This window comes from Dermochelys coriacea, chromosome 5 (assembly GCF_009764565.3).
Source record: "Dermochelys coriacea isolate rDerCor1 chromosome 5, rDerCor1.pri.v4, whole genome shotgun sequence".
NCBI classification, from domain to species: Eukaryota; Metazoa; Chordata; order Testudines; family Dermochelyidae; genus Dermochelys; species Dermochelys coriacea.
In genome coordinates, this window is record NC_050072.1 from 22,520,747 (window position 1) to 22,546,920 (window position 26,174).

Below are 26,174 nucleotides of genomic sequence, written 5' to 3' on the forward strand. Positions count from 1 at the left end.
GTGGAGTACTGGAGTTGACAGGAGAGCGCTCGTTGGTCGATTTATCGTGTCTTCACTAGATGCAATAAATTGACCCCCCGCTGGATTGATCACTCTGGAGGTAAGTGTAGACATGCACACACACGCGCACACACACACCCTCCCACCCCTGGCACTTTCGAAAGTGGAGAGAATGGTGCACTCCAATGGGATAGCGTGGGCTCATCTGTGTGGGTTCAGTTTCCACAGGGAATGTTTGCGGCCACTGCCATGCCTCTATTGTGTCTTCTTCCTCCATTCCTGATGCTTTGTAGAGTGTGAGGTTACATTAACAATGTGTTAACCCTTGAGGACTCAGCCGAGTGCTAGTTCATCGTTTAGCAGCAAGGCATTCCCTGGGAAATATCCCACCCTCTGATTCCACCACCTCAACCAAGCTTCACAATCATCATTGCTGTGTACGGTATTAAATTGTTTGTTTAAAACTTACATGCGCACGCACACACACACACATGCACGCGCACACAGTCTTGTCTGGCAAAAAAATATTCCCTGGAACCCCTCCCATTTACATTAATTCTTATGGGGAAATTGGATTCACTTAACATCGTTTTGCTTAAAATAGCAGTTTTCAGGAACATAACTACAATGTTAAGTGAGGAGTTACTGTACCAAATTCAGAGGGAAAAGTTTACTAAAATATGAATCTTTATTCAAATAAGGTTATGTTCTTCACTTCCAAAATAACAGATGGACAACCTTTTCAGTGTTACAGTAATTGATACATCAATACAAGTCAAAGTCTCTCAAACAGGAAACAGTCAATTTAAATAACAGTGATTTTCCATTTTGCTTAAAGGGCTCAGATGACTAATTACTGTACTCATCACCAATGTGTTGAGATTCTCTCTCCATTTCCAAATTTAGTTTTATGTGCCATTTATTCTGCTATGCTCAATTTTAAGACTCAGACCAGGCTAATTTGCCCCTCAAACTTAAAATTAGACTCCTTTTTTTCCATCTCTCTAAGACTCAATTGCTATTTGAAAAAAGCAAGTGTTATTGTACACAACATTGCAACACTTAGTGGCACTAATGAAAAAGTATTTTAGCTAACAAGGTAGTCTGAAGAAAAAGTCACAATTTAAAGTCATGGTAGGAACGAGAGTAAAGTCAAGTAATTACCAAGATGTTTTATAGTTTCCACCCCTCCAGCAAGTAGCAAGGATAACCCATGAATTATTGTTTCATTGCTAGAATTAGGTGCGATCACCTTTTGAAAGTTGCACATTTTGGGACTTCTGTTTCCACAGAAGTCAATGGCAAACTGCTACTGTTTCCCATGGGATTAGGTCCACCCGCAGCATAAATGCATTTTAATTTAACATGATAGTGCAAATATCATTTTAGATAGTGAGCTAATTCAGAAACAAGTTGCCCCCAGTGTTTTCCTCTTCCCAACACAAGATACAATACCACTGGTTGCTTCAACATTTTAATTTTCAAATTGAATAAGTCATAGTTGGAGAGATTCACAAAATGGAGAAACAAGAATGTATTAATTGGAAGATATCTTTAAGAGCTGTACATCATTTTACCAAATTTATTCTGGAAAGTACATCTCATATGGTCCTACTCTTTCAGCAGAACATACTAACTATTTATCTATCACGAAAGTGGGGTTTTTTGTTTGACCATGTTCCAGTGCCAGAGGTGAAAGAAATAATATTGTGCATTGTTGGAAAGATAATGAACTACAATACAACAATCTGATAAAACACTGTCATTTTCTTCATTAATTTATTTTAGTCCAAGGCACCTGTAAATACTTACTGGTGTGGGAGGAGAGAGCAAATTAATTGCTGCCTTGTGTTACTCTAGGCTATAACAAGGGTTCTGCCATTGCCTCGTCTTTATCTATCTAGATCAGTTTGGGGCAGTAGTTTCTCCTACCCATACAGTAAATAAAGCCTCCCCATAATTTAAGTAAATTTATCAATCACATACTTTAGCTATACAAATAGGTATGGAAAGGATCTAATCACACTTTATTGGTATAGCACAGACACTCACATTTATAGGATAGTTTAATTTTTTTAAGTAACAAAAATATATTGCATAGATTTATTATTTTTCCAAATTCTCAGGCATAATACTAACAAATAGTTTTTCATGCCACTGAACTTGACAGCATGTGTTGCCTCCTCCAAAGGAGTCAAAGTTGCATACATTAAGTTCTAGACTATTTCTGCAAGTATCGAGTCCAACACCTTCTGTAATAAAAACTGAACAGTTGCAATGTCCAGTTTTCATCATGTGCCTTGCAGAAACTTAGAAATATTTTAACTCTGTAGGAGAGCTACTCAAGAACAGATTACTATGGATATGTAAACAAAGTAGAGTGAATCCTTTTCTTATTACTAATTTGAGCAACTGTTCCATTTTGTCCCTGAAGCAAATGTTCACATGATAAACAATATTAAACAATCTTCAAATCCATCAGACTGAACACTTAGTTAACTTACACAATACTGGTTCAGTAAGAGTTGCTGGACTATCAGCAAAACACATCTGAGGCAACAGCTTGTGAGGAAGTAGGAAACACGTACACAAAACTCCTAGTTTTCAACACTTACTATGTAAAATATTAAGCAGTCTCTCCACTGTGATATTTTGATTAGAGTCATGAAACCACTTATAAAAATAAAGGCATTTGTCAATCTAAATAGGCCCTTAGCTCAATTGGACTTTAAGAAATATCAGCAATATTATCTCTGTCAGAGAGGTTCCAATAATCACTTTATAAAATTATGATCAGTCATGAAACTACTATAACCCTAACAATCCTCACACAACTGCTTAAAAAGGACCTCTACTCTATTAGAAGGTATTGTTTTCTCCCATTGTCTACAAAGAGACAAGCCTTTGTTTGCTTGTTCTGCACAGAGAGCCTTTGTTCTACGCTCCAGCAGCTACGAGTCAGACTGTTATTAAAGGCCTGTGTCTTTCAGGGTCCACACATTACCAAGTTATTTCTACAAACTCTTGTGAAATTTAGATCTACAAGCCACTAAATCATTACCAAACTGAAATCCAAATGACAAATAAAATATTTATAACAATGCTTTTTTCCCCAAGTTAGAGGAATGACATTTTTTATTTAAAAGAAATCTCATATCAGGATGCTTAAATATATTTTTCTTCATAAATCATTGGACATGAAATACTCAGCAATAGCAACTGGACCTCTACACCCCAATTCTCTACCTTGGAAACTTATTGACAAAACTATAGGAGTATCATGGTCAAGTCCAAGTGTCTACCAGAAATGTTTTTTTTTTTTTTAAAAAAAAAAAGTAAGGTCCACAGTTTTCCTTTGTACTTTCTCCATTGCTCTAAGGGCTGTTTTTAACCACAGTATTAATTTTTTAAACAAGAACTTATTTCATTTAACAAAATTCAATAATTTACAATATTGAAGCATTTTAAACACTAGAATTTCCCTCATTTACAGACTTATGTAATGTTCTGTGCATACATACTGCAGGCATACACACACAAAAGGAACAGATCATCAAAAGAACTTTTTGGCTGCTGCTTCTTGCTGACTCCTAAAAAAAACAAAGGCAGAAAGATAATGCACGAAGAACTTAGTACATTTCATTACGTGAGAAGGCTACTCATATAAGCAATTTTTTTTTCCAATAAAGCTTCAATTACATTGCAAGCATGGCACGATCAGGGACCTCAATTAGACTGGTTAACAGAACATTCAACCCAAAATGTAGGTTTTATAAAAAACAAAAAAAACCTCACCCCCCCTCCCCAAAAAACATATTTTAGAAAACCACGCCCAATACATAAAAAAAAAGTGTTAGCGTATTTTGAGAAGGTTTAACTGAAATAGTTAAAGATTTCTCTGCCATGTTTGAGTTTAACAATGTAGCACTGTGCTAAGGGATATCTATATATCTATATCAAAGAGGAAAGCTGAATATGCTATTTTAATTTGTCAGCCTGGACAAATAGATAGTTTGTGCCAATATATAATAAAAAAATATTTTAAAAATCTAACTTAATACAAGTTTGTTTTGAAAAAAAAAAAGATTAATATGGTCACTTTAACTGTACTTAAAATTAGAACTCTTAAATAAAGATCTATGAATCTTTTAAAGAGAAACTTACCTATACATGATATAACCGATGAATAATACTGTTTGAACTGCTACAAAAATGAAGAAATGTGTAGTAGATAGGCATGATGGAAACGGTGGTAATTCTGGACACTTTGGTTTCTCATTTGATGGCTAGAAAGCAAAAATTTGTTAAGATAATGCAGAAAGATGCCAATTGAATTTTTAAGACTGCTATTTTAAAAAACATTTTCAAAAGAAAGTTGCATGTATATGTTTACAGAAAGAACGGGAAGTGAAGGAGTATGTGGGTAGGAGACTCAAGATGCAACTGTGTGTTAATTTTTATTTTTGCGTACGAGAGCTGAACAGATTGAAGTTACTTGGAGGCTGGGAGTATTAAGCACTCCAGACATAATAATTAAAACAATTTCTTTTAGGACTCAAACCATTTGAGCGCAACAGTGGTGAAGGGGCCTTGAATTATCTGATCTGGACACAGAGTAGCAGCCATGTTAGTCTGTGTCCGCAAAAAGAAAAGGAGTACTTGTGGCACCTTAGAGACTAACAAATTTATTTGAGCATAAGCTTTCGTGAGCTACAGCTCACTTCATCAGATGCATTCAGTGGAAAATCTGGACTGTAGTTGGGAAGCTCTGAATGTCTGAGCTATATACAAAATACTCTCCCTGTTAAAGCACACCAGCATGCTTGGACTTTCCTTGCAGCAATAGGGGCAGCTGGGAAGTCTGCAGATGTTATTACTGAAACACATGCTGAAGACAGTTACTTATGGTCTTAGAAATTGTTGAAAAGAAAAATAACGTGCCATTGTTAGGGGAACACATCAGGTTGTGGGACAAAAGGTGCCGACCTTTTCTTTCAGTTTTTTGGAAATTCCAAGAGTTTTTGCTTTGTAAATACAAACGTTAAATATGGCATAGCCAAAAAATATTTGAGATGCATTTACTCAGAATGCATCTCAGGCCTGTTACCAAAGACAAAACCTGCCTATTATGGATGGAGCTCTGCTAAATACATTAGATGGACAAATAGGAAGTTATTTGAATCAACGTTCCCAGTTTACAAAGAAAACATTGCATCATTAAAAAAACAAAAACAACAAAAAAAAAAAAAACACACCACCAAAACAGTGATTCCAAAGGTTACAAGTTTCAGGCTACTGTATAGGTAAATGTTCAAACGGCCATACTAAAGCAACTAAGATGCAGTATTTGACAGCAATTCCCACACAGCTTCTTACAGCTGGGTTTTTAAACTATTGCAGCTCTTGCTTTGCAAGTATGATAAAAATAGCGCATGTGCCCGCACGCACTGACAGGTACCTTAATAATTAGAAAAACCCTTTTATTATAAAGTATTAGCTATAACAATTGCTGTAGGTCCTCTTCATGCAATTAGGAAAAAAATTAGTGTAGTCTGAGGAATTACCTTCTAATTGGTGACAACATTTATTTTTGATCAGATTCGAACAATGTTTGTATTTGGTGTGCAATTACCACAACAGCAAACATTGAGAACTCTGCATGCTCAAATGGGCAGTTGTGCATTTAACTGACCATTTATATTAATACAACTGCATGCACATTATAAAATGTAATTTCAAGTTAAGACAGTTAAAAATATCATGCCTTTTATGACTCTTATCAAAACTGATCATGCAGTTAAGGCAAAACAGTTTCAGTAGAGCAGCTCCTAATGAAAGATTAATTGTTCAGTAAATTACATGCTGGCTTTTCCCAACGTTTCAGTAACAACCATATGCTGAATTTCTGCAGCCAATACGCAAATTACCATATTTCGCTGTACTAAATGCTCAATGTCCCTCTTTACTATATGAAGATGCTCTTTGATGTCATTGAAGTGCTGAGTTGTTTCATAGAGCCCTCCTGCAGAGCCAGGGTGCTGAACTCCACTGACCAGCCTCAGAGTGTCACCCATGGAATTTCTGAAAACAAAAAGAGACTGGTCTCATTTCCTGAAAAATTTCCTTTTGCATACATGCTATAGTTATAACCTATTAAGATTAGTTTCAATTTAACATCTTACAAACAAAGGTAGGGCACTTCTTTTTTTATAGCTTCCATGAATATCTGTGAAGAAGCACTTACTTTTTCAAAATACCAATTTTAAAACTTGCATTCAGTAGAAGAATCTTAATTTTGTAGAGTGCAACATGTCCCAAAGCTATAGTAAAAGCAAAATCAGCTCTATGATGAATATTCTTTCGCTAAGCATCTGCTTTGGCTTATTTTTTTGATGAAGTCTCAAACAAAACGTTCTGAATCTGTGGATCTGACCAAGGCTTTAGGATAAGCATGGTATAACGCTATCTTTTAAGGAAACTAAAAGCTGTTCCAAAAAAAATAATGCAGTCATGTAAGAAATAAAGAAGAGGCTTTAGGGATAAGAAAAGATTTAGGGCCATCCATGTTCCATGATTACCTTTTACATGAGAAACTCATTTCCCCATATACACTGCTGTAATATTTAATATTGTGTTCACATGAATTCATTTTGTTGTTACAACAAATCAAATTAAATCCACAAAAAGTTGAAACTCTATAACTAATATAAACTAATCAATGAAGAAAACATGCATGCTCCTCTATCAATATGTTCATATAATTTTTCCCTATTGTGATGCTTCTTTTCAGTTGCAAAGAGGATTAAAGTCTACAGCTAAAACATTTACCATGTGAATGTTAATCCCTTCATTATTAACAGAATAATCAAAATTTATATCTTGGATTTAATTTACTTTAAACTTTACATTTTGTTCAGACAAGACAGCTTGACAACTAACTCTTCATCCAATGGTCTGTGACTCAACTCCCAACTAAAAACTCAAGTCATTTGGCTTGGATGTTTACCATTGTTGTACTGCAGTTACCAAAGTGTATAATTCCACACCACATTAGAAAGACTGTTAAACAATTTTTATACATTCTTTAAAATTCAAAATAGGATTACATTTATGGTAAGATCTACAGAGGTGAAACCAAAGATCAAGTTTTGCTGATAGTGTTTGATCATCTATAAACGTAATGGTTAATTTAAGTAATTTTAATTTATAGTTATAATACAAATTAATGAACTTTAAACACTGCCTAACCTTTGCATTAATCATCAGTCACATTGTTAAACTAAGCATTTGAATTTCAAGATCAGTCTTTTTATTTTTGGAATTCTGTAAGGGGAAAAAAAAGTGTCAAAAGTATAAGTATCCAAAAGGTAACAGGACAATGCACCATACATATCTACAAGCACTACACCACCAATATACTATTTATCACTGCAAATTCTGTGAGTGGCTTTGGTTGTAGTAGTATTTGTATTATTAAACCACAGCTCACTAGAAGTTTCTCCCTCCATTGTGATTGCAGTGAAGTGAATTTAGATCATTTGGTGGGGAGGATTCTTAACTTGATCAGTACTGTATATCCTGGGCTAATACTCATCTCCGTTTTACCCCAGACATAACCAGTACTGAGTTAATAAGAAGCACTCAAGTTATTTAATTACTAACCATACTGGTATAATATTTAGATATGACTAGGCTAAAAATCTATTTGTTTCTTTCAGTTACTAATATAGAAATACTCTTTTCATGAGCAGACAATTAGATTTTCATTTATTTCTTGAATTTGGTTACTATCCCTAGTTTCTTTATGAGGCTAGGGAAAAGAAAGAAAGAAAAAAAAACAACATGCTAGATTTTTATTCGTTATTAAGCATATTTCTCCTCGGTATAGCTTTTCAAGAATTCTACTTTTCTTCTCCACCAGTCGTCTTAAAGGACAAAACCCAGGAAATCCCACTTTCATTTCAGGTTTCTCACAAAAAGACAAGAAAATAATTTAACTTAAGTGTCTCTCTCCACAGTACTCTGTTTAAAAGCTTTTAAAGAAAAAGTGAGTTTTAAGAACACAGTTACAGTCTGCTCTTCCTGGTTAAATCTCAAATTTTAGAATGGGTAATTCCAGGAGATTTACTTCACAATAAGCAAAATATTGTCAGTCATAAGTTACTGCATGACTTTTGGTATTTACCAAAAATAAGTTCCTATTCTGAACACAATCCAAAATGTACCATGAGAAAGAGGGGTTTACCTTCTGAAGCTATTTTCCTTTTGCCAGCCACTGCTAACACCACTAGTCAAAGTGGCTATACAAAAAGCTCTCAATCTTTCTGTATTTTTCCTCTTCAACAGTCAGAAATACAACCAGGCTTTGCAGAATTCAATTTTTTTTTGGTAATAATTTTGAGATAATAGTGTTCATTTTTAAGCATTTTTATTTTTAATCTATTTAAGTTTTCACAGTTGAGGGAAATTATGGTGATCAGACAAAAGGGGGGACAATTTAATGACAGCAGATATTGAGATTCGAACAGTTAAAGCTTTATAGCTATTAAAACACAAATCATCATTATCAACCTGTCAAAATATACAAATATGCTTAAATCAAGTTCTCAAGCAGCATTTCTCACTTAGCCTATATGTAAATTTTAATCATCACTGATGGAAATATTTTTTCACCACTTGGTGTGTATGGTAAAATTATCGTTTAAAGACATTTACCTATAAAAACCTAATCCTTCCAAGACTAAATAAAACTTTGAATGTGACAAATTATACACATGCTAAAAAAGATTAATGAACTTTTCATCCAACATTTTTTTCCCCCCACAGTTTTCTTTTTATCATCACTGTATCTGAAGTCAATTTGTGAAAGCGGGCCTTTGTTTGAATTACTTTTACAAGTCTTTTTTTCTGAAACAGACTGCATATATTTGAAAAATAATTTTGCTTGTAATCTAAGCCATGCAAGCTATATTCAACAGCTATAGTGACCTCCACCTAATAAACAAACTTCTTATAATGAAATCTGTACCAATACAGTATATTGGTTTTTGTAATAATTTCTTTCCATTATATATGGAATGGCTTTACGGGAGCAGGTGTTCCAAGTCTCTAAATCAACAACTGGCTTCTAGCACTAAGAATACAGGATGGGGTAAGATTAAAAAGACGACAAAATTAACTATGATCCATTTATGTTATTAAAAGAAAATATTAATTTCTCTAAATAAATGTGGGCCATGTCAAATTTAAATTATGTTGCTCCTACAAAGACAACATGCCGTTTGTTGCTACTGTCTACACTGGCAAGGATTCTTCTGTAATCAGATGATTAAGAAATCTACAAATCTTGACATGAAAATTACTTTGACAATAAGTCCTTTTCCTCCAGGGATGACCAATAAAGCAACAATGGGCTGTTCATTTTTGTTATTTCCTTATTTATAACATAAAACATTACTTTAATCTAAGCAGAAAATATTAAGATGTTACGCAAATGCATACCTAATAAGTAGTCACTGAAAGGGCAGACTACCAATGTTAACAAGAAAATCTAATTTACTTGTTTGGCGTAAGGATTGGTCAAGAATATTAAAATAAAAGCTTTCCTGGAAGAACAAGAGTGAAAATGGAAGTACTCTAATCTTCGTTCTACAAAAAAGCCTGACCTACTTCGATGAATTACAAGATGTTTCTCTTGAACTATTAATACTAGCAAAATACAATTGTTTATAATTATAGCATAAAATTGCCTGCAAAAGTTTTACAAAAGATCATTAATTTTTTAACTTTTGTGAATACAAAGTTAAAGGAATTAAATTATACAATTGTAAAACATTTTGAATACAATGTACAAACATGCCTTTCAGAAAATGCCCAATATTAAGATTCATTAGTTTTATTAATACTTCAGCTACAAGCCACTACCAAAGAACAAAGTGATAATTTATGTTTACAAAAGGTTCAAATAAGAGTAGAAGTGTGCCAATATACAACCGGGAGCAGAGATTTTTAAACATGCATTATTTGGGTCCCTCTCAATCTCGCCTGGTGAAGCGTTCCACTCTTTATAAATAGTTATTGGAATAGGGATTTGAACCCGTGTCCCTCACATCCTAGGTAAGTGCCCTAACAGACTATAGAGTAATTCTTACTCTTTTTTCCTGGCCAAGAGACAACTGTAATTCACAGTAGCAATTCACTGTCACTCATGACATTGAACAGTCACTGGACCAGACAAAGTCAGAATGACTATAGCGCAGAAGTTAGAGCACTGACCTAGGATGTGGGAGACTTAAATTCAAGTCCCTACCCCAATGAGCTTTTTTATAAAAAGCAGATCATCTTCAACAGAAGAGACTGAGAAAGATCCCATAGCCCAATGGCTAGGACAACACCCCCACCCCCAGTGGTGGAGTCCCAGTTTTAAATCCCTTCTCCACATCAGGCAGAGGTGAAGAAATAGAACCTCGGCCTCCCAAATCCCAGGGGAGTACCTTACCCACTGGGATAAGGTTATAAAGAAGACAGTTGTCCTCCTCTGTCATTTTCTGACATTTAGTTTTGAAATTTTTATGGTTTTTTGGTTCAGTCGAAACTATTAGTCAAACTCAACACAAAGAGTTTTGAGTCGACCAAAACTGTATTTTTCAGCAAATAAACTATTTGCAGAAATATTTTTGCCCTGCTATTCCTCTAATGTCATTAATTGCACTACACATTTTGGTGTATTAATTGATAGATCCATTTTTTCAATGACTTGCCACATTCATTTCTAAAACGATAAATATCTAAACAGGTTAAATGAATACAAACACATATACATGCTGAGATGCACAATGCATCTATTCTGAAGAGCAGTTACTGAAAGACAAATGTTTTTCTGACTGCGAGATTGTTAAATGTTTCTCCCACCAAAATCCAGGAGATTGTAAGAAACACGTTTATACAATGACATAACACATGAAGAACTCAGGAAATCTGAAGTTACAGTTAACATTTCTGTATTTAATATGCAGCTTGGCATCAGATATTGTATGAGATACCGCTATGATTAGAGGTAATTACGGTTGATATTTTCCTAACTTTTTGCATTATAAGCATAGTACACAGTATTTTTCTTGTATAGGATTTCTTTGCAATTTAGGCCAGAATTTTCAGAAAGGCGCAGTGCATAGGTTTTCAAGAGTTAAGATACATTTTTCCAAAAGTGCTCAACACCCAGAAGCTCTGACTCACAAGAGGTGCTGGACTATTTTGAAAATCCAGCCCCAATTGAGAGCGCTCAGTCTGTGTTCCCTCAAATGTGCACGCCTGTGGGGCTGCACAGGAGCCCATCAATTGCACACCTGATGAGGAGAGCCATGCAGCCACAGGGGCCTGGAGAGGAGAGAGATGTGGGGAAAGAAGAGGGGGAGTTTGGGGTGCCTCTCCTGTGGCCCCAGAGCTGCCGCGGCGGGGAGAGGCGCCTCTCCCACGGCCCTGGTGCAGGGACTGCTGCGGCAGGGAGAGGCCCATATCCCAAACCGCTCATTCCCAGCCCCAGCCCAGAGCCCCTTCTGACACGCCAAACCTCTTGGTCCCACCCCTGCCACACATCACCTCCTTTTGGTGCACATAAAATCCATTCCGCGCATGAATGGAGAAAATCAGAGGGAACGTTGCGCTCAGTACTTATTCAAGTCTGGTCCTTGAACTCTCACTCCACTGAAGTCAATGGGAAACTGACTTCAGCAGGAGCAGGACTGGGCCTGGGCCCGGGCCCTCACTGGCATACCAAATATTTGTTTTTAAATATGGAGGTTTGGGGAGTGTCCAAACAACAAAGAACAATGATACAAGACAGAGATTTGAGGAGTCTGAGAGACTAATAATGCAAACAACTAAAACATTTTTCTGTGGGATGCAAACGCAAAGACAAACTACAGATCAAGATGGAGCAGTTTAGATATCATAGCGACCAGGAAAGGGATCATCTCAACTACTCATTGTGGTAAGGAGCTACGCTTCTTCATTTCATCTAAAAACATGTTTTTTTCCCCTTCTCTCTCACACATACCCCCTAGAAGTAATTCAAGCAGAGCTGTTTCACTCAAAACAAGTGATCAAATGAAGTTATATGGCAAAAAAGAGCATGAAGTTAGAATCATAGAATATCAGGGTTGGAAGGTACCTCAGGAGGTCATCTAGTCCAACCCCCTGCTCAAAGCAGGACCAATCCCCAACTAATAAAGTTAGTAGTATAACATACAGCTAGATGTCTTTAAGCAAGAGGAATGGTAAAGCAGAGCAATAAAGGTTAGATACACTTAGAGGGAGAGGTCCAACTGATCTAATCATAATAATTTTTAATGTACATTCTGAAGAAAATACACTTAACTGAATGGTAACTTCTGAACTTTTACATACAAATATTAAAATTTATGAACTTTTGAACAGTGCTAGTCGATGTCCCTGGAAAGCTACCTTCCTTAACATAATTTGTTTGACACTAACACATATACTAGAAATATTTAATTTCACGTGTTTGCTCCTGGCATGAAAAACACCTATGCCTGGCAGAAAATGCTTTTTTAGAAGCCAGAATTAACTAATGCAGTGGTTTTCAACCTTTTTTCAATTTGTGGACCCCTAACAAATTTTAAATACAGGTGTGGACCCCTTTGAAAATCTTAAACAGTCTGCATACCCCTATGAGTCCGCGGACCACAGGTTGAAAGTCAAGGCACTAACGTTAGTCTTTTGAGATAGTTACATTGCTTACGATATCTTCTCATGATGAGGTACAAGCCTGAGTTCAAAAAAGGATTAGATAAACTCAGGAAGGAGAAGTCCATCAATGGTGATTAGCCATGATAGTCGGGGACACATGCTCTGTTTGTCCCTAAGATCTGGTCTACACTATACACCTCTACGCTGCTTGTGAAAAATCCACACTCATGAGAGATGTAGTTATGCCAGTTTAACCTCTCATGCATTATTTCATGGAGAAAGCAGTAATCGAAAGTGATACAATATTAATAGTGTAAACAAAAAAAACTTCTATTTTTACAATGTCCTGAGCCAAATTCAAAAGGCTACAAGATTGGAGAAATATCAGCCAAATAAAAAGTTGCCTACTTTTCAATAAACTATTAATATAGAACCATCAACTAAACAAAGTTAGTCTGAATTTTAAGCTACTATGATACAAACAGTAATTTTAGGTGGTGACAGAAAGATTGGAGAAAAGAATGTCTTTCGGCTCGTTTACTGTGTGCGCATTTTATTTGCGGGGAAGAAGAACTTTATATAATCAAGGAAAATAGATGATTCTGTAAGTCCACAAAGGATCTTGCTATGGCCAAGATAAATTTGGGAAGCACAAATGCTATTAAAATATTTTCTATAGCACTCCTCAAAAGTCACTTTCACTGACAGTTTCTCGGTTTGCGTAGCTCCTTTTCCACAATGAAATAGGGAAGAAACTTACTCTTTTAGGAACAAAAGACACAGGAAAATTAGATTGTAAATACAGAAAAATTGACACAAGGACTCGGAAGCAAGCACAGTAACCTGAAACCTTTTTAAAAAATTGGCTAGACTGCCAGCTGTGTCATCCCTTTAACCTCATATCGTCAGAGTAACATCTGAAATCTTAATCCTTCATTTACGTACGTATATAAGAGACATCTAAAGAGGCTTACTTAACGACTGTCTGTACACAAAGGTCCCTCTACATTCATGTACAAATTTTTCAGATTTGAGTTTGACCTGACCTACACTGGTTTAAATCAGAAAGAATTATAATGAAGTACAAAATGGAGTTAGACCTTTGTAAAACCAGTGTAAGAGATCTGAATCAAGTCTTCAACAAGACATTAAGGACATATGCTTACCTCATTTCATTCACTTGTCTGAGGACATCCTCTTGAGTTTTCACAATAGTGTCAAGCTCTTGTTGGGAGACCTGAAAAAACAAACCACAAAAATGGACAATGCCAGAGTACAGTGCTATGGATGTAGAAAAAAGTAAACTGATTACATGATTGAATTCATGTCAACATATTAATGATACAGATTTTGAGTTCACCTGTCCTTGTTGGCCCGGAATACCGGCTCCTCTTTTGGCAATCTCTTCTGTTACTGCAGAGACATATCTCCTTTGCTCATCAAGAATCATGTCCAACTGCCTATTAAGCTGCTTGATTTCAAGATGAATTCGATTCTGCCCTTCAAAGATTTGTCTCAATTCACGATCACTTACAGTTTCATAGAAATCATCCGCTAACAAGACAAAAATAAGTAGATTATAGTTCCCCATTTTCAGATATATGAATATGCTTGCACATATTTGACTGCCAGATTGTCATTTCACCTCAGCCCCCAAAAATACCCAGAGATGATGAGTACACTCATTTTTGCATTTATATTAATAACTGCAGCACCTCAAGACCCCAGCCTAGGATTAGAGCCCCTTTTTATTAGCAGGGTGGATAAAAATCAATGATTTTTTTTTTTATTTAAAATCAGATTTTTTTTGATAAAACGCTTTTTGAGGAGAAAATCTAAAGATAAAGATACATTATAGCTCAAAGATATCTCATTATGGAATAGGGATTACAAATTCTAATTCTATAGTTTGAAACAATATATTCATGTAATGTTTAAGAAAACTCATTTGTAAATGAGTTCCAATAGTTCATGGATTAGGGACCCAATTTTATGAGGTTCCAAGGGCTTCTATATAGAGTATTTAGGTTAATCTTTCTATCTACCCAATGGGACTCAATGCTCAGTCTAGAAGATACCATCAGAGATGCTTCGTTTTGCAGTTCTCAAACTGTGGATTTGTGTTTCCAGAGGTAACATGCTTGTTAACAGCAAAAATGTTTTTAAATAAATATATAGAGATGAGAAATAACATACCTCAACACTATTGTCCCTTTGCAAATTTGTATACACAGAGTCAATCTCTTACCTCTCTCTAAAAGTGCAAAGTTTCAAAAAGTTCAGTGATTAGAAGATTGTTGGGGGGGAATAGATCTGGACAAGGAGAAGAAGTCTGGAGATAAATGTGAGAAGCAAGGGACATATGCTTGTTTTGTTAAAATACTGTACGTTTGCTGTTGAAGAAAAAAATCCAGAATACTTAACGCTGTTGTTTTAATTAAAACAAACAATTTAAATGGCTGTCTGGTGATGTTCTCCTCCTAATACAGCATGGCAAGAAAATCCTCCAAATATTAATGATTAACCTGTTGAATTGGAGATAGTTCACCTCGCAATGACTTCCTAAATATCTGCTTCAGTTACCTTTGGTAAATGAAATAACCAAACAATCATTCATTTTCTGATATAGCTGTAAAACTAATCTGAAGAGCTTTCAAAATAAATCACTATTTAAAAATGTATAGTGTGTACCTTCTAAAATGAAACCTACTTCTATCTCTGAGTTGTGAAGAATAATATGTATTAAGGTTATAACCACCAACAAGGATGCACTTTTATGTAGGAAACGATTATTAAATCAAGTTTTCCTGACTAGTGATTTAAATCATGATTTAATTCAATTTGATTTAAATCAAATCCACCCTGGGTATTAGTCACAGTAAAAAAACAACAAAAAAAACCCCAACCAAAGACTGTCCCTGCTTCAGAAAGCTCAAGCTGCAATTCAGACAGACAATGAGCAAGAAGGACAAGGTAATAATATGGACAGCCAAGTTCACGTAAATTAGTAGTCATAGTGGCCTCAGTAGTCACCAGCTTAACCACTGTCCATCAGGAGAGATTTGACGGAATAATTGTAAAAGTACATTTTAAGGAGAAATTTGAGATAAAAAGAGGTCTCTTTCCAAATTTTGACGGGAGTTCTTCTCAAGCAATGTGGGAATGGGAGAAAAGCAGTCAATCAAAATCAGCATTCAGTAGCAAAGTAAAAGCTGAAGTCAACTGTGAATCTGATTTGAAAGGCAAGTTGAGGCTAAAATGGTAGAGGGTCATAAAGTGAAGATAAGAAGCTTGAGCTTGATACAGTGGGCAAGGGGGTGTCAGTGGAGGAATGCAAACTGGGGGGGGGCAGGGTGGTCATATGACTGGACAGAGCAGATGATCCGAGCAGCAGACCTGGTATAGCTAAAATTTTTTAAACTGGGTGCCTAAATCTATATTTAGGCATCTAAATATAAATGTCCTGAATTTAAGACCAGCTCACTCACAGATCTCATTTAAGTCCCTGGGAGCTACGTGTGAAGGATCCTAAATATGGGTTTAGGAGCCTACTGTTAGGTACTTATATTTTAAATACCATGACATTAATAATTTGGTAATCCTATTTGTTAGAGGTATGGTATACAATATGCTTTAGGCCATAACTCAGGGTTGGATTTGAAAGTTAACGCGAGTTACTAGTATTTTTAAATATTTCAATGCTAATTATTTCTGCAGAGTTGAAGTTAATGGGACTCAAATATCTGCTTGAAGTTAAACATATGCTCAAAGGCTTTACTGAATTGGGATGGACTGTTGAATTAGGGCCTTGACCACCATCACATCACAGACAGAAAGAGGATCCACAGAAAACATTTGCCTCGCTCCTTACTTTCAGATCAGCAGAAGAGATTAGTTTTCTCAATGCATATTCAAGAAACTGTCAAACTTTTTTCCCAGCCCTTTAAAAAGCCACTTGTCCACCCATCACCCTACAGACTTCTATTTGCTCCCTCAGTTATAAAGGAACATCATACATGTCTGTTAATATTTCAGCAATCCCTTGGCATAGAGAAGTCCAAAGAACTTCTGGATATAGTAATTGACATAAAGGGAGTTGGGGGATCTCAGGATTTATGGGACTTGGCTCTAGTTCTAAATACGCTGGCACAGCTAAGGTAATCGTGAACATACATATGATCATCTTCGAGTTTAATAATGCGTTTTCCCTGACAATTAATAATTTGTTAATTTAACTTGCCTGGCTGCCCTTGCATGTCAGGATGATCCTTCTGAAATTCTTCCTTCTTTTTATCCAGTTCTTGTTGAAAATGCTCAAACTCCTCTTGATATTTCTCTTTATCCTGTTCAGGAATTTCTGCATCTGGGATAGGCTTTAAAACAAAACAAGATATTTATATATTACTAGAAATCCTCAAAATTTTCAATCTCCCAGGGGCTCTCTTGTCAAGTTTTGTTCACGTTCCAAGGCAAACAAACATGCTTCAACACCCATGCTACTTGCTAGAAGATCTACACTTATGGAAACACATACTTCAGGGTATAAAGTTGATATTATAAGAGACTACGCATCCCTATTGTGATTCCTACCATTTTAATTTTTCCTACTGTGTTTGTGGGAATTTTTTTTTTGCAGTTAGAAACATCAGAACTTTCTACTGAGAGAGACAGACAGACATTGTGAACAAATACTACAGTACTAAACAAGAGCCATGCGAAGTAGAAAGTGAAACTGGTGAAGCATTTTCCAAAAAAGAGAAATAGTGAAAAGTACATTTTTAAAATTTTCACTATTAATATAAATATGACAAAAGGCGTATTTTGTTTTTAAAACTATGCAATTTAATTCAGTGCCCTTCAAAGTGTCTAGTCTAAGATTTTTCCGCATTTTACTATTCAGACGTTATATTGTATTAGTCTCATTTTCCCAATGTAGACTGTATACCCACATCAACATTTTGAAACAGAAAAGAAAAAACATGAAATAAGGTGCTTCAATGCTGACATTTGAATGGACTCCCAGCCACATGCTAAACATATGCACATCTGTAAAATTAATATATTCTAGTACATAAAGATGCTTACTGCTTCTTTCCCAGGCTCAGTCAACTGGAAAGTTAGGAAAGACAGTACATCATGGTCATCTGGATAAAAAGTAAATACAACAAATTAGTCTGAATAAACTAGTATTTAAATTACCACTACTAGTTATGAAATATTTTTCCTAACACACTATAATTTATTATGGAAGTTTCTGATTTACTACAATACAATTCTAGTCTTCTTTTGATGGTTTGGATTTTGTGGTACGCTATCTCAGTTCTCATTAGTTGGTCACTTGGATTTGCAGCTCAGCTGAATGGCATACCAAAGACAGAAGAAGTGAGAAAAGTCTTCTATACAGTACTTTAAAAAAAGTTACAAGGACACACTAACTTGTGTATTAGATAGATAATTTCCCTTACAGCCATCTGTCCTCTGCCTGCCCACCCCAACCACCTATACACACACAAACACACACACGCTGGGAAGTACAGTCTGTCTGGCAGCTTTAAAATGTTCTAATACTCCTTTGTTTAATTTGGGATGAAACTGCCAAGTTGCAAATCTCAAACCTAAACAAATAGATGGTGTTTTAAAAAAGTTTATTTTTTCAGTAATTCCTTTCATATATCCCCTCAAGATTTTTTTTTCCCCTGTGAGCTTAGTACTCATGAATGGTGTTCAGTTCATACAATTGGAGACTGAAGTCCTCTAAAATTCACTCAGATGCAGAGAGTGGGCAGTGGGACTGCACAGGGAGCAAGTGGAGGAGGTGGCACAGGCAAAGCAGGTGCACAGGGTGGTGTCCTTCTCCATTCAGTTAAAGGAGTCTCTGCTCTAGCCACAAATAGGCCAAAGCATAAAAGGTGTTTGGGGAGAGGTCATGAGCACTGCATCTATATTATGTGGCCAGAAACCACAGTAAAGGAAGACTGCAATAGTAACTGTGCCATCCACTGGGTGACAACATTCATTCCATTACTCACACAAACCCAGAATTGATCCTTACACAAGGACTAATCACTCAGGCACTGGGTAGTGTTGGCCTCTTGATTTCACATCCATAAAACAGGTGCAGCACAGACAGCGGTTGCGCAAGCTTTTTCAGATTATCCTTCTAGTATGCAGTCCTTATCTGTAGGGACGTGGGTCACCAACAAGGGTTCCAAGTAGTGCTAATTAGGGTGATGGCTTTGCAGCTTGGCTAGTTGTTTAATAGACACTAGAGCGTGATCAGCTATTCATTTCACACAGGCCAAACAGTTATCATGGCCAGCACAGCCTAGATTCTTACTTTCAGCTCGTCACCATCATTCCAAACCAATCTCTTTGACATCCCGTCATTAACAACTAGCCTCATTCTGTCCTAAAATGTCAGTTGACAAGTAATGATTTACTGAAGCCCTATACAATCACAGCTCATCAACATGGACCTCAAACTTAAACACAGTGAAAATTACTACCTGCAAGCCCCCCTGTTGCTGCAGATATTCCAAAGTACCCTTGCAATGGTAGTATCATATTTTCCACTTTAGCACAAAATTCATAGTCTTCTTTATCCGGAGTAAAGCCATTGTTAATCATTACCTAGAAAGACAGACACCTAGATTACACCTACTAATTTGAATCTGATGCTCAAAACATGCCAGTTTAATTAGCATAGAACTCGCATAAAGCAGAGTGCATTAGGTAAGTTAGAAAGAGGCTCTAGAAATAGGTAATAAAACTCCTCATAATTTTAGCTATTATAGTTCTAATTATGGAGTATGTAGCAAATGCTTTATTTCTTTATTTTATAAATCTGTATTTCATAGCCTGTATGTCTAATGGCTAATCTTATAGATCTTTTATACCAAAGGACACCCAACAGTGAAAGAAAGCAGTCAGAACTTAATTTTCCAAAGTGTAGCAGTGGAGGGGGGAAAAAAAAATTCTGATTCAAAGCTAGCTCCTCAAGTCAGTGATATTCTGACGTCATTGGTTCAGGAGCCAAATTAGCGATCAACATTACCCAAAAGAGCCACAGTGGGGAGAATTCATGGCTTCATTTATCATAGTACTATATATATTCATATTTAAACGGTATGACAGGGGAAATACTTATATCAAATATATATCAAAACACATTTATATTAGGGCTGCCGATTCATCACATCATCACAGTTAAGTCATGCGATTAACACAAAAAAATTAATTGCGATTAATCGCACTGTTAAACAATAGAATACCAACTGAAATTTATTAAATAGTTTGATAAACAAAAAAGTATTTTTCAATTCACCACAAGTACTGTACTGGAATCTTTGTCAGGAAGCACAACTTACAAATGTAGTTTTTTGGGGTTTTTTTGGTTACATAACTACACTCAAAAAACAAAACAATATAAAAAACTTTCAGCTTACAAATCCTACTTCTTGTTCAACCAATCAGTAAGACAAACAAGTTTGTTCACATTTACAGGAGATAATGCTGCCCTCTTCTTGTTTACAATGTCACCAGAAAATGAGAACAGGCATTTTTGCATGGCATTTTTGTAGCCGACATTGCAAGGTATTCATGTGCCAGATATGCTAAACATTCGTATGCCCCCTCACGCTTTGGCTACCATTCCAGAGGACATGCTTCCATACTGATGATGCTCGTTAAAAAAATAATGCGTTAATTAAATTTGTGACTGAACTCCTTGGGGGAAAATTGTATGTCCCCTCCTCTCTTTTACCCGCTTTCTGCCATATATTTAATGTTATAGCAATCTCAGATAATGACCCACACATGTTAATTTTAAGAACACTTTTACTGCAGATCTGACAAAACGCAAAGAAAGTACCAATGGGAGATTTCTAAAGATAGCTACAGCACTCGACCCAAGGTTTAAGAACCTGAAGTGCCTTCCAAAACCTGAGAGGGATGAGGTGTGGCGTTTTCTTTCAGAAAGAGCAACTCTGATATAGAAACTACAAAACCTGACCCACCAAAAAAGAAAATCAGCCTTCTGCTGGTGGCATCTGACTCAGATAATGAAAGTTAACGTGTCAGTTCGCATTGCCTTGGATTGTTATCAAGCAGAACCTCCACGTCCCCTGGAATGGTGGTTGAAGCATGAAGGGACATATGAATCTGTAGCGCACCTGGCACATAAATATCTTGCGATGCCAGCTACAACAGTGCCATGCAAATGCCTGTTCTCATTTTCTGGTGATATTGTAAACAAGAAGTGGGCAGCATTATCTCCTGTAAATGTAAACAATCTTGTTTGTCTTACTGATTGGCTGAACAAGAAGTAGGGCTAAGTGGACTTGCAGCTCTAAAATTTTAGACTATTTTGTTTTTGAATGCAGTTATTTTTTGTACACAATTCTACATTTGTAAGTCCAACTGTCATGATAAAGAGATTTCACTAAAGTACTTGTATTAGGTGAATTGAAAAATATGATTTCTTTTGTTTTTTTACAGTGCAAATACTTGTAATCAAAAATAAATATAGCGTGAGGACTGTACACTTTGTATTCTGTGTTCTAATTGAAATCAAACACATTTGAAAATGTACAAAACATCCAAAAATATTTAAATAAGTTGATTATATTATTTTTCAATCGCTTAACAGCCCTAATTTATGTTATTCTCACAGCAAAATGACTGACCAGGAATTATTTTATCAACTACAACTGAGTAACAGCATAGTAAAAGCATCCTGGTTAATTATTAACCTAAGTTATTAACCAAATCACACATGCTGCAAAGAGCCATAATACACATTAAAGAGCCACTTGTAGCTCTCGAGCTTCAGTCTAAGCATCCCTGATGTAATACAAGTAGAGTCTACAGAATTCAGAAAGTAGTTCTATTATTCAGCATGCAAGAGTATTACACAACGTCTGACAAATGTAATAATTTCCTATATGCTTTATGATGCCACTCAAAGGCTTTGCTTCAATGTACAACCAAGGCTTAGAGAGGGCCTCCTTCATCACAAAATGCACTGAGTTGCTTGGGCTAACAGCCCTGAGATCTAAAGTATTGGCGAGAGTGTCAGGGCCCACTCAATTAAGGGCTCCAGGAAAGATGCATCTTTTCTGAGGCTTCCCCGAGTTTGCTTTTTGGAGGATGACATCTTTTACTACTTTTATCCCAAAGCAAAAGAGTTTAATATATTAATTAGCTCATATAACTACTCTGGAACTTGGTAATTGGGCACATTTTATGGAAGCCCAGAATTCAGGTTAAAAATAGAACAAACGTGTATTTCATAGCTACCTCGTCCTAGTACCATTTCTTAATCCAGAGTGGGTTCATTCACAAACTTAAAACAATTTTTTGGACATTTTCTTACATCATAAAAAACACACCAAAACTGGACATACCTGCCAAAAGCAGCCTTGGAATGTAGAAGCAAGAATGCTGCAAGTGCATAGCAGAGTTAAGGAAACTTGCAGAGTGGCTGTCCACACTATACTTTTCTCTGATTTCTATCAGTCCCTCATCTTCATAAGTTCTACAGTTTACTTGCTCTTTTTAAAATAAGAGTTCAAGAAAATTTCATACTTAAAAGCTCCAGTAGTTAAATAATGTACTGTGTTATCTCAAGACTAGCAGAATACTTACAGTTAGTGTTTTTTGGTAATATGTAATCTTTGCTCGGACAGGATAGGGCTTGTTACGAAAATCTCTCTGACAAGACGCCAATGCTTGTGTGGAACCATCACTATGAAAGAAGAGAATCTGCTTACAGAGCTACATCTTTACTATGTACTGGCTAGAAAAAAAGGCGTGAAAATTTCATTATTTTAGTGGATTACAAATGTCAAGCAAATCTTTCCAAGAACAAAAGCCCTCTGGATAGTTAAATTAAGTTTTGCATTTCCAAAAAGGTTTAGGATTGACAGCACTGAAAGTGAAGTCCTTTAGCAAAGGACAGAAGCACAGGCAGACATAGTACAAGCTTCCCAATGCTACCTTTCCAATGTGTTTCAGTACTGACTCAGAGGGACCACCTCTCTATTCAGACAGCTAACAAGGATTCCAAATGTGATGTAGACATTTGTCCATCAGTAATAGGAATGAGACCACCAATTCATTTCACAAAGGTGTCAGAGTTATAAAATGGTAGCTACTCGTGATCACTGAGAATTTGTGGAAGATCTGAATGAGTGATCTACAGGTGAAAAGTTCTGTATCTCACCAATTTATTTGAGCCACCTTGTCCCAGTACACATGGTATATTACCACAACATTCACCATGTTATTTTTAAAAACATTTTGGCGCTCCTGTGCAGCTTCTGCTAAATTCGCAACAGATAAAATAAAATTCAAAGCTATTAATTATACTAGTGCACCAACAACGAAAGCATTTTATAGTTCTACTCAAATTCAAGCCCTCCATGGAAGAAGAATCTGTAGGAAAAGTGTATGCTTCCAAGTAATTTCAATCAATGCAGTTATATTATAACACACACACACACACACACACACACTGACTGGCATGTGCACCTACATGGAACACAACAAAAACTATTTGACATTCTCTTACCAATAAAAATTAAGTGTCTTCAACCTTGTTTAAAAAGCCTCCAAACATTTCAGCCATCAGTACTACAGGTCTATCACATTCAAATAAAATTAACAGACTTACTTCTGATGGTCATAAAGGAGTTTTCCATTGTTGCCTACAACAATTATTGAGGGATTGTTTTTCTGAAAGACAAACCATATGAACAAACAGGGTTTTAAAATTGAAAATGAAGTAATTTTACAAATTATAAATAGATTCAATATACAATATCATTAATAGCCTTCCCAACACCCTGGTAGTAGGCTTTAGAGACAACCAAAGTCTTAACTCTGATGCAGCTTTGGTGGGAGAGGAGTAGGAAAACTGAACAGTTTGATGAAATGGCACTGTGTCAGTCAACACAAAGAACAGCACCCCGCTTTTGTTCTAGAAAATATCTCTTAGTGAAAAAAAAAAGTATGCGAGTTCAGTGATGGGCAGACTATTTTCATATTTACTATTTATTCTTGCAATTTGATCATTTAAAAATAAAAACAGAAAATATTAGTTGAAACATGATCAAATCCAATAAAGATTCAGCATTTCATTCCTAAACACTATATACTGATGGGAGAAATAAGCACGTCTGCCTTTGGTTACACAACAAACAGAAGCAGTAGGTAAAGGACTGACCCTCCATTCCATTAGTATCTTTGGAGGATGTTAAACAAAAGCTGCTAAGTTGGACATTTTAAAAATTAGCAGGTTCAGATAACAAGCACCCAAGAGCTTTAAAAGAGCTGGCTGATGAGCTCACTGAACCATTAATGTTGATTTGCAATACGTCTTGGAGCACTGGAGAAATTCCAGAAGACTGGAAGAAAGCTAATGGTCTGCTAATTTTTAAAAAGGTAACAGGATGACCTGAGTAATTATAGGCCTGTCAGCCTGACATCGATCTTGAGCAACATAATGGAGTGACTGATACAAGTCTTGATTAAACAAGGGTAATGTAATTAATGCCAATTAACATGGGTTTATGGAAAACAGGTCCTGTTAAAATAACTCATCTTTTTTGATGACAGTATAATTTTGGTTGATAAGGTCATAGCGTTGACATACTATACTCAGATTTCTGTAAGGCATTTGACTTGGTACATCATGACATTCTGATTAAAAAATTAGAATATAAAACAAACCTGGTTCACATTAAATGGATTAAAACTGGCTAACTGATAGTTCTCAAAACTTAACTATAAACAGGTGACAGTCATTGAATGGGCCTGTTTCCAGCTCTTGGTCCAATGCTATTTAAAAAATTTTATCAATGACATGGAAGAAAACAAAATCACTGATAAAATTTGCAAAGGACACAAAAAATTGGGGAGTGGTAAATAACGACAAGGAGAGATCACTGATGTAGAGCAATCTGGATCACTTGATAAACTGAGCGCAAGCAAACAATGTACATCTAGTAACAAAATGCAGGCCATACTTGAGTGATGGGGAATTCTATCCTGGGAAGCAATAACTGAAACAGATTTGGGGTGGAGGATAATCTGCTGAACATGAGCTCCCTGTGTGACGCTGTGGCCAAAAGTGCCAATACGATCCTGGGATGCATAAAGAGGGGAATCTCAAGAAGGAGTAGAGAGGTTATTTTACCTCTGAATTTGGCACTGGTGTGACCACTGCTGGAATACTGTGTCCAGTTCTGGTGCCCACAATTCAAGAAGGATGTTGATAAATTGGTCAGGGTTCAGAGAAGAGCCATGTAAATAACTGAAGGATTAGAAAACATGCCTTATAGCGATAGACTCCAGGAGCTCAATCTATTCAGTTTAACACAGAGAATTTTAAGGGGTGACTTCATTACAATTCCTAATTCTCTACATGGGGGACAAATATTTAATAATGAGCTCTTCAATCTAGCAGAGAAAGGCATAATTCAATCCAATGTCTGGAAGTTGAAGCTAAACAAATTCAGACTGGAAATAAGAAATTTTTAACTGTGAGAACAATTAACTACTGGAACAATATACCCAAGGTAGTGGTGGATTCTCTATCACTGACAATTTTTAAATCAAGATGGCGTGTTTTTTATAAAAGATGTGCTGTAGAAATTATTTTGGGGAAGTTCTATGACCTGTGTTATACAAGAGGTTGGACTAGATCATCATAATGGTCCTTTCTGGTCTTGGAACCTATGAATCTAAGTTGACTTCATTATATTCATAAGAAAAAACACTTGCAAATAACTTCTAAGAGACTACACATATAACAGACAGGGATATATTTGAAAGTTAAGTTGTTATAAGCTTGGAAGAAACTAAAAAGATACAAGAAAAGCAGATTTACAATACCATACTAACCCGAAAGCCTCCAAGGGTTGAAAAGAGGAATTAGTTATACAGAAAACATGGAGTTTGGGAGACCCCTAAAAGGTGAAAAAAATTCTTTCCCTCCACTCAAAGTACATATTATTCCACTTGAATTCTATATAATTCTTTGCATTCTCTACAACATACTCCTTTGAGAAAGAGTAAGGAAATGCCCTTAGAAAGAAGGAAAGAAATCTAAAATAGAAATATAAATTTGGAGTTCACTTTTTCCCCCCATTGTTCTTGAATTGTATTTGGGAATTCCTCCATGTTAAAGTCTCCAGCAGTTTTGTTTTTTAAGCAATCTTTTAAAATAAGTTCTGACTATAGACCAGAGGTGGACAAACTACGGCCTGTAGGCCACATCTGGCCCATGGGCCCGTCCTGCCCAGCCCTTGAGCTCCCAGCCAGGGAGGCTAGCCCCCAGCCCCTCCCTGTGTCCCCCCTCCCCCACAGTGACACTGCTATGCAGGCAGCACTTTAACCCGCTGCTCCTGCTGGCAGCACAGCGGGCTCTGGCTGGGCTGCGAGCTCCTGCCGCTCTGAGCATGGTA

General features: G+C 36.2%; 1 protein-coding gene across 1 annotated transcript in view; it reads right to left on the minus strand.

Annotated features, from left to right (window-relative positions):
* Nucleotides 1–669: 669 nt before the first annotated feature.
* LMAN1 (lectin, mannose binding 1) overlaps nucleotides 670–26,174 on the minus strand; it is a 32,040-nt gene continuing 6,535 nt past the window's right edge. The window contains exons 4-13 of the mRNA XM_038403050.2: nucleotides 23,381–23,442; nucleotides 22,354–22,453; nucleotides 19,215–19,338; nucleotides 17,794–17,852; nucleotides 16,949–17,081; nucleotides 14,069–14,262; nucleotides 13,875–13,945; nucleotides 5,928–6,081; nucleotides 4,165–4,286; nucleotides 670–3,590 (exon numbers count right to left, since the gene is read on the minus strand). Of these exons, the coding sequence (XP_038258978.2) occupies nucleotides 3,554–3,590; nucleotides 4,165–4,286; nucleotides 5,928–6,081; nucleotides 13,875–13,945; nucleotides 14,069–14,262; nucleotides 16,949–17,081; nucleotides 17,794–17,852; nucleotides 19,215–19,338; nucleotides 22,354–22,453; nucleotides 23,381–23,442 (1,056 nt within the window). The 3' untranslated portion in view covers nucleotides 670–3,553. The remainder of the gene's footprint in view (nucleotides 3,591–4,164; nucleotides 4,287–5,927; nucleotides 6,082–13,874; nucleotides 13,946–14,068; nucleotides 14,263–16,948; nucleotides 17,082–17,793; nucleotides 17,853–19,214; nucleotides 19,339–22,353; nucleotides 22,454–23,380; nucleotides 23,443–26,174) is intronic.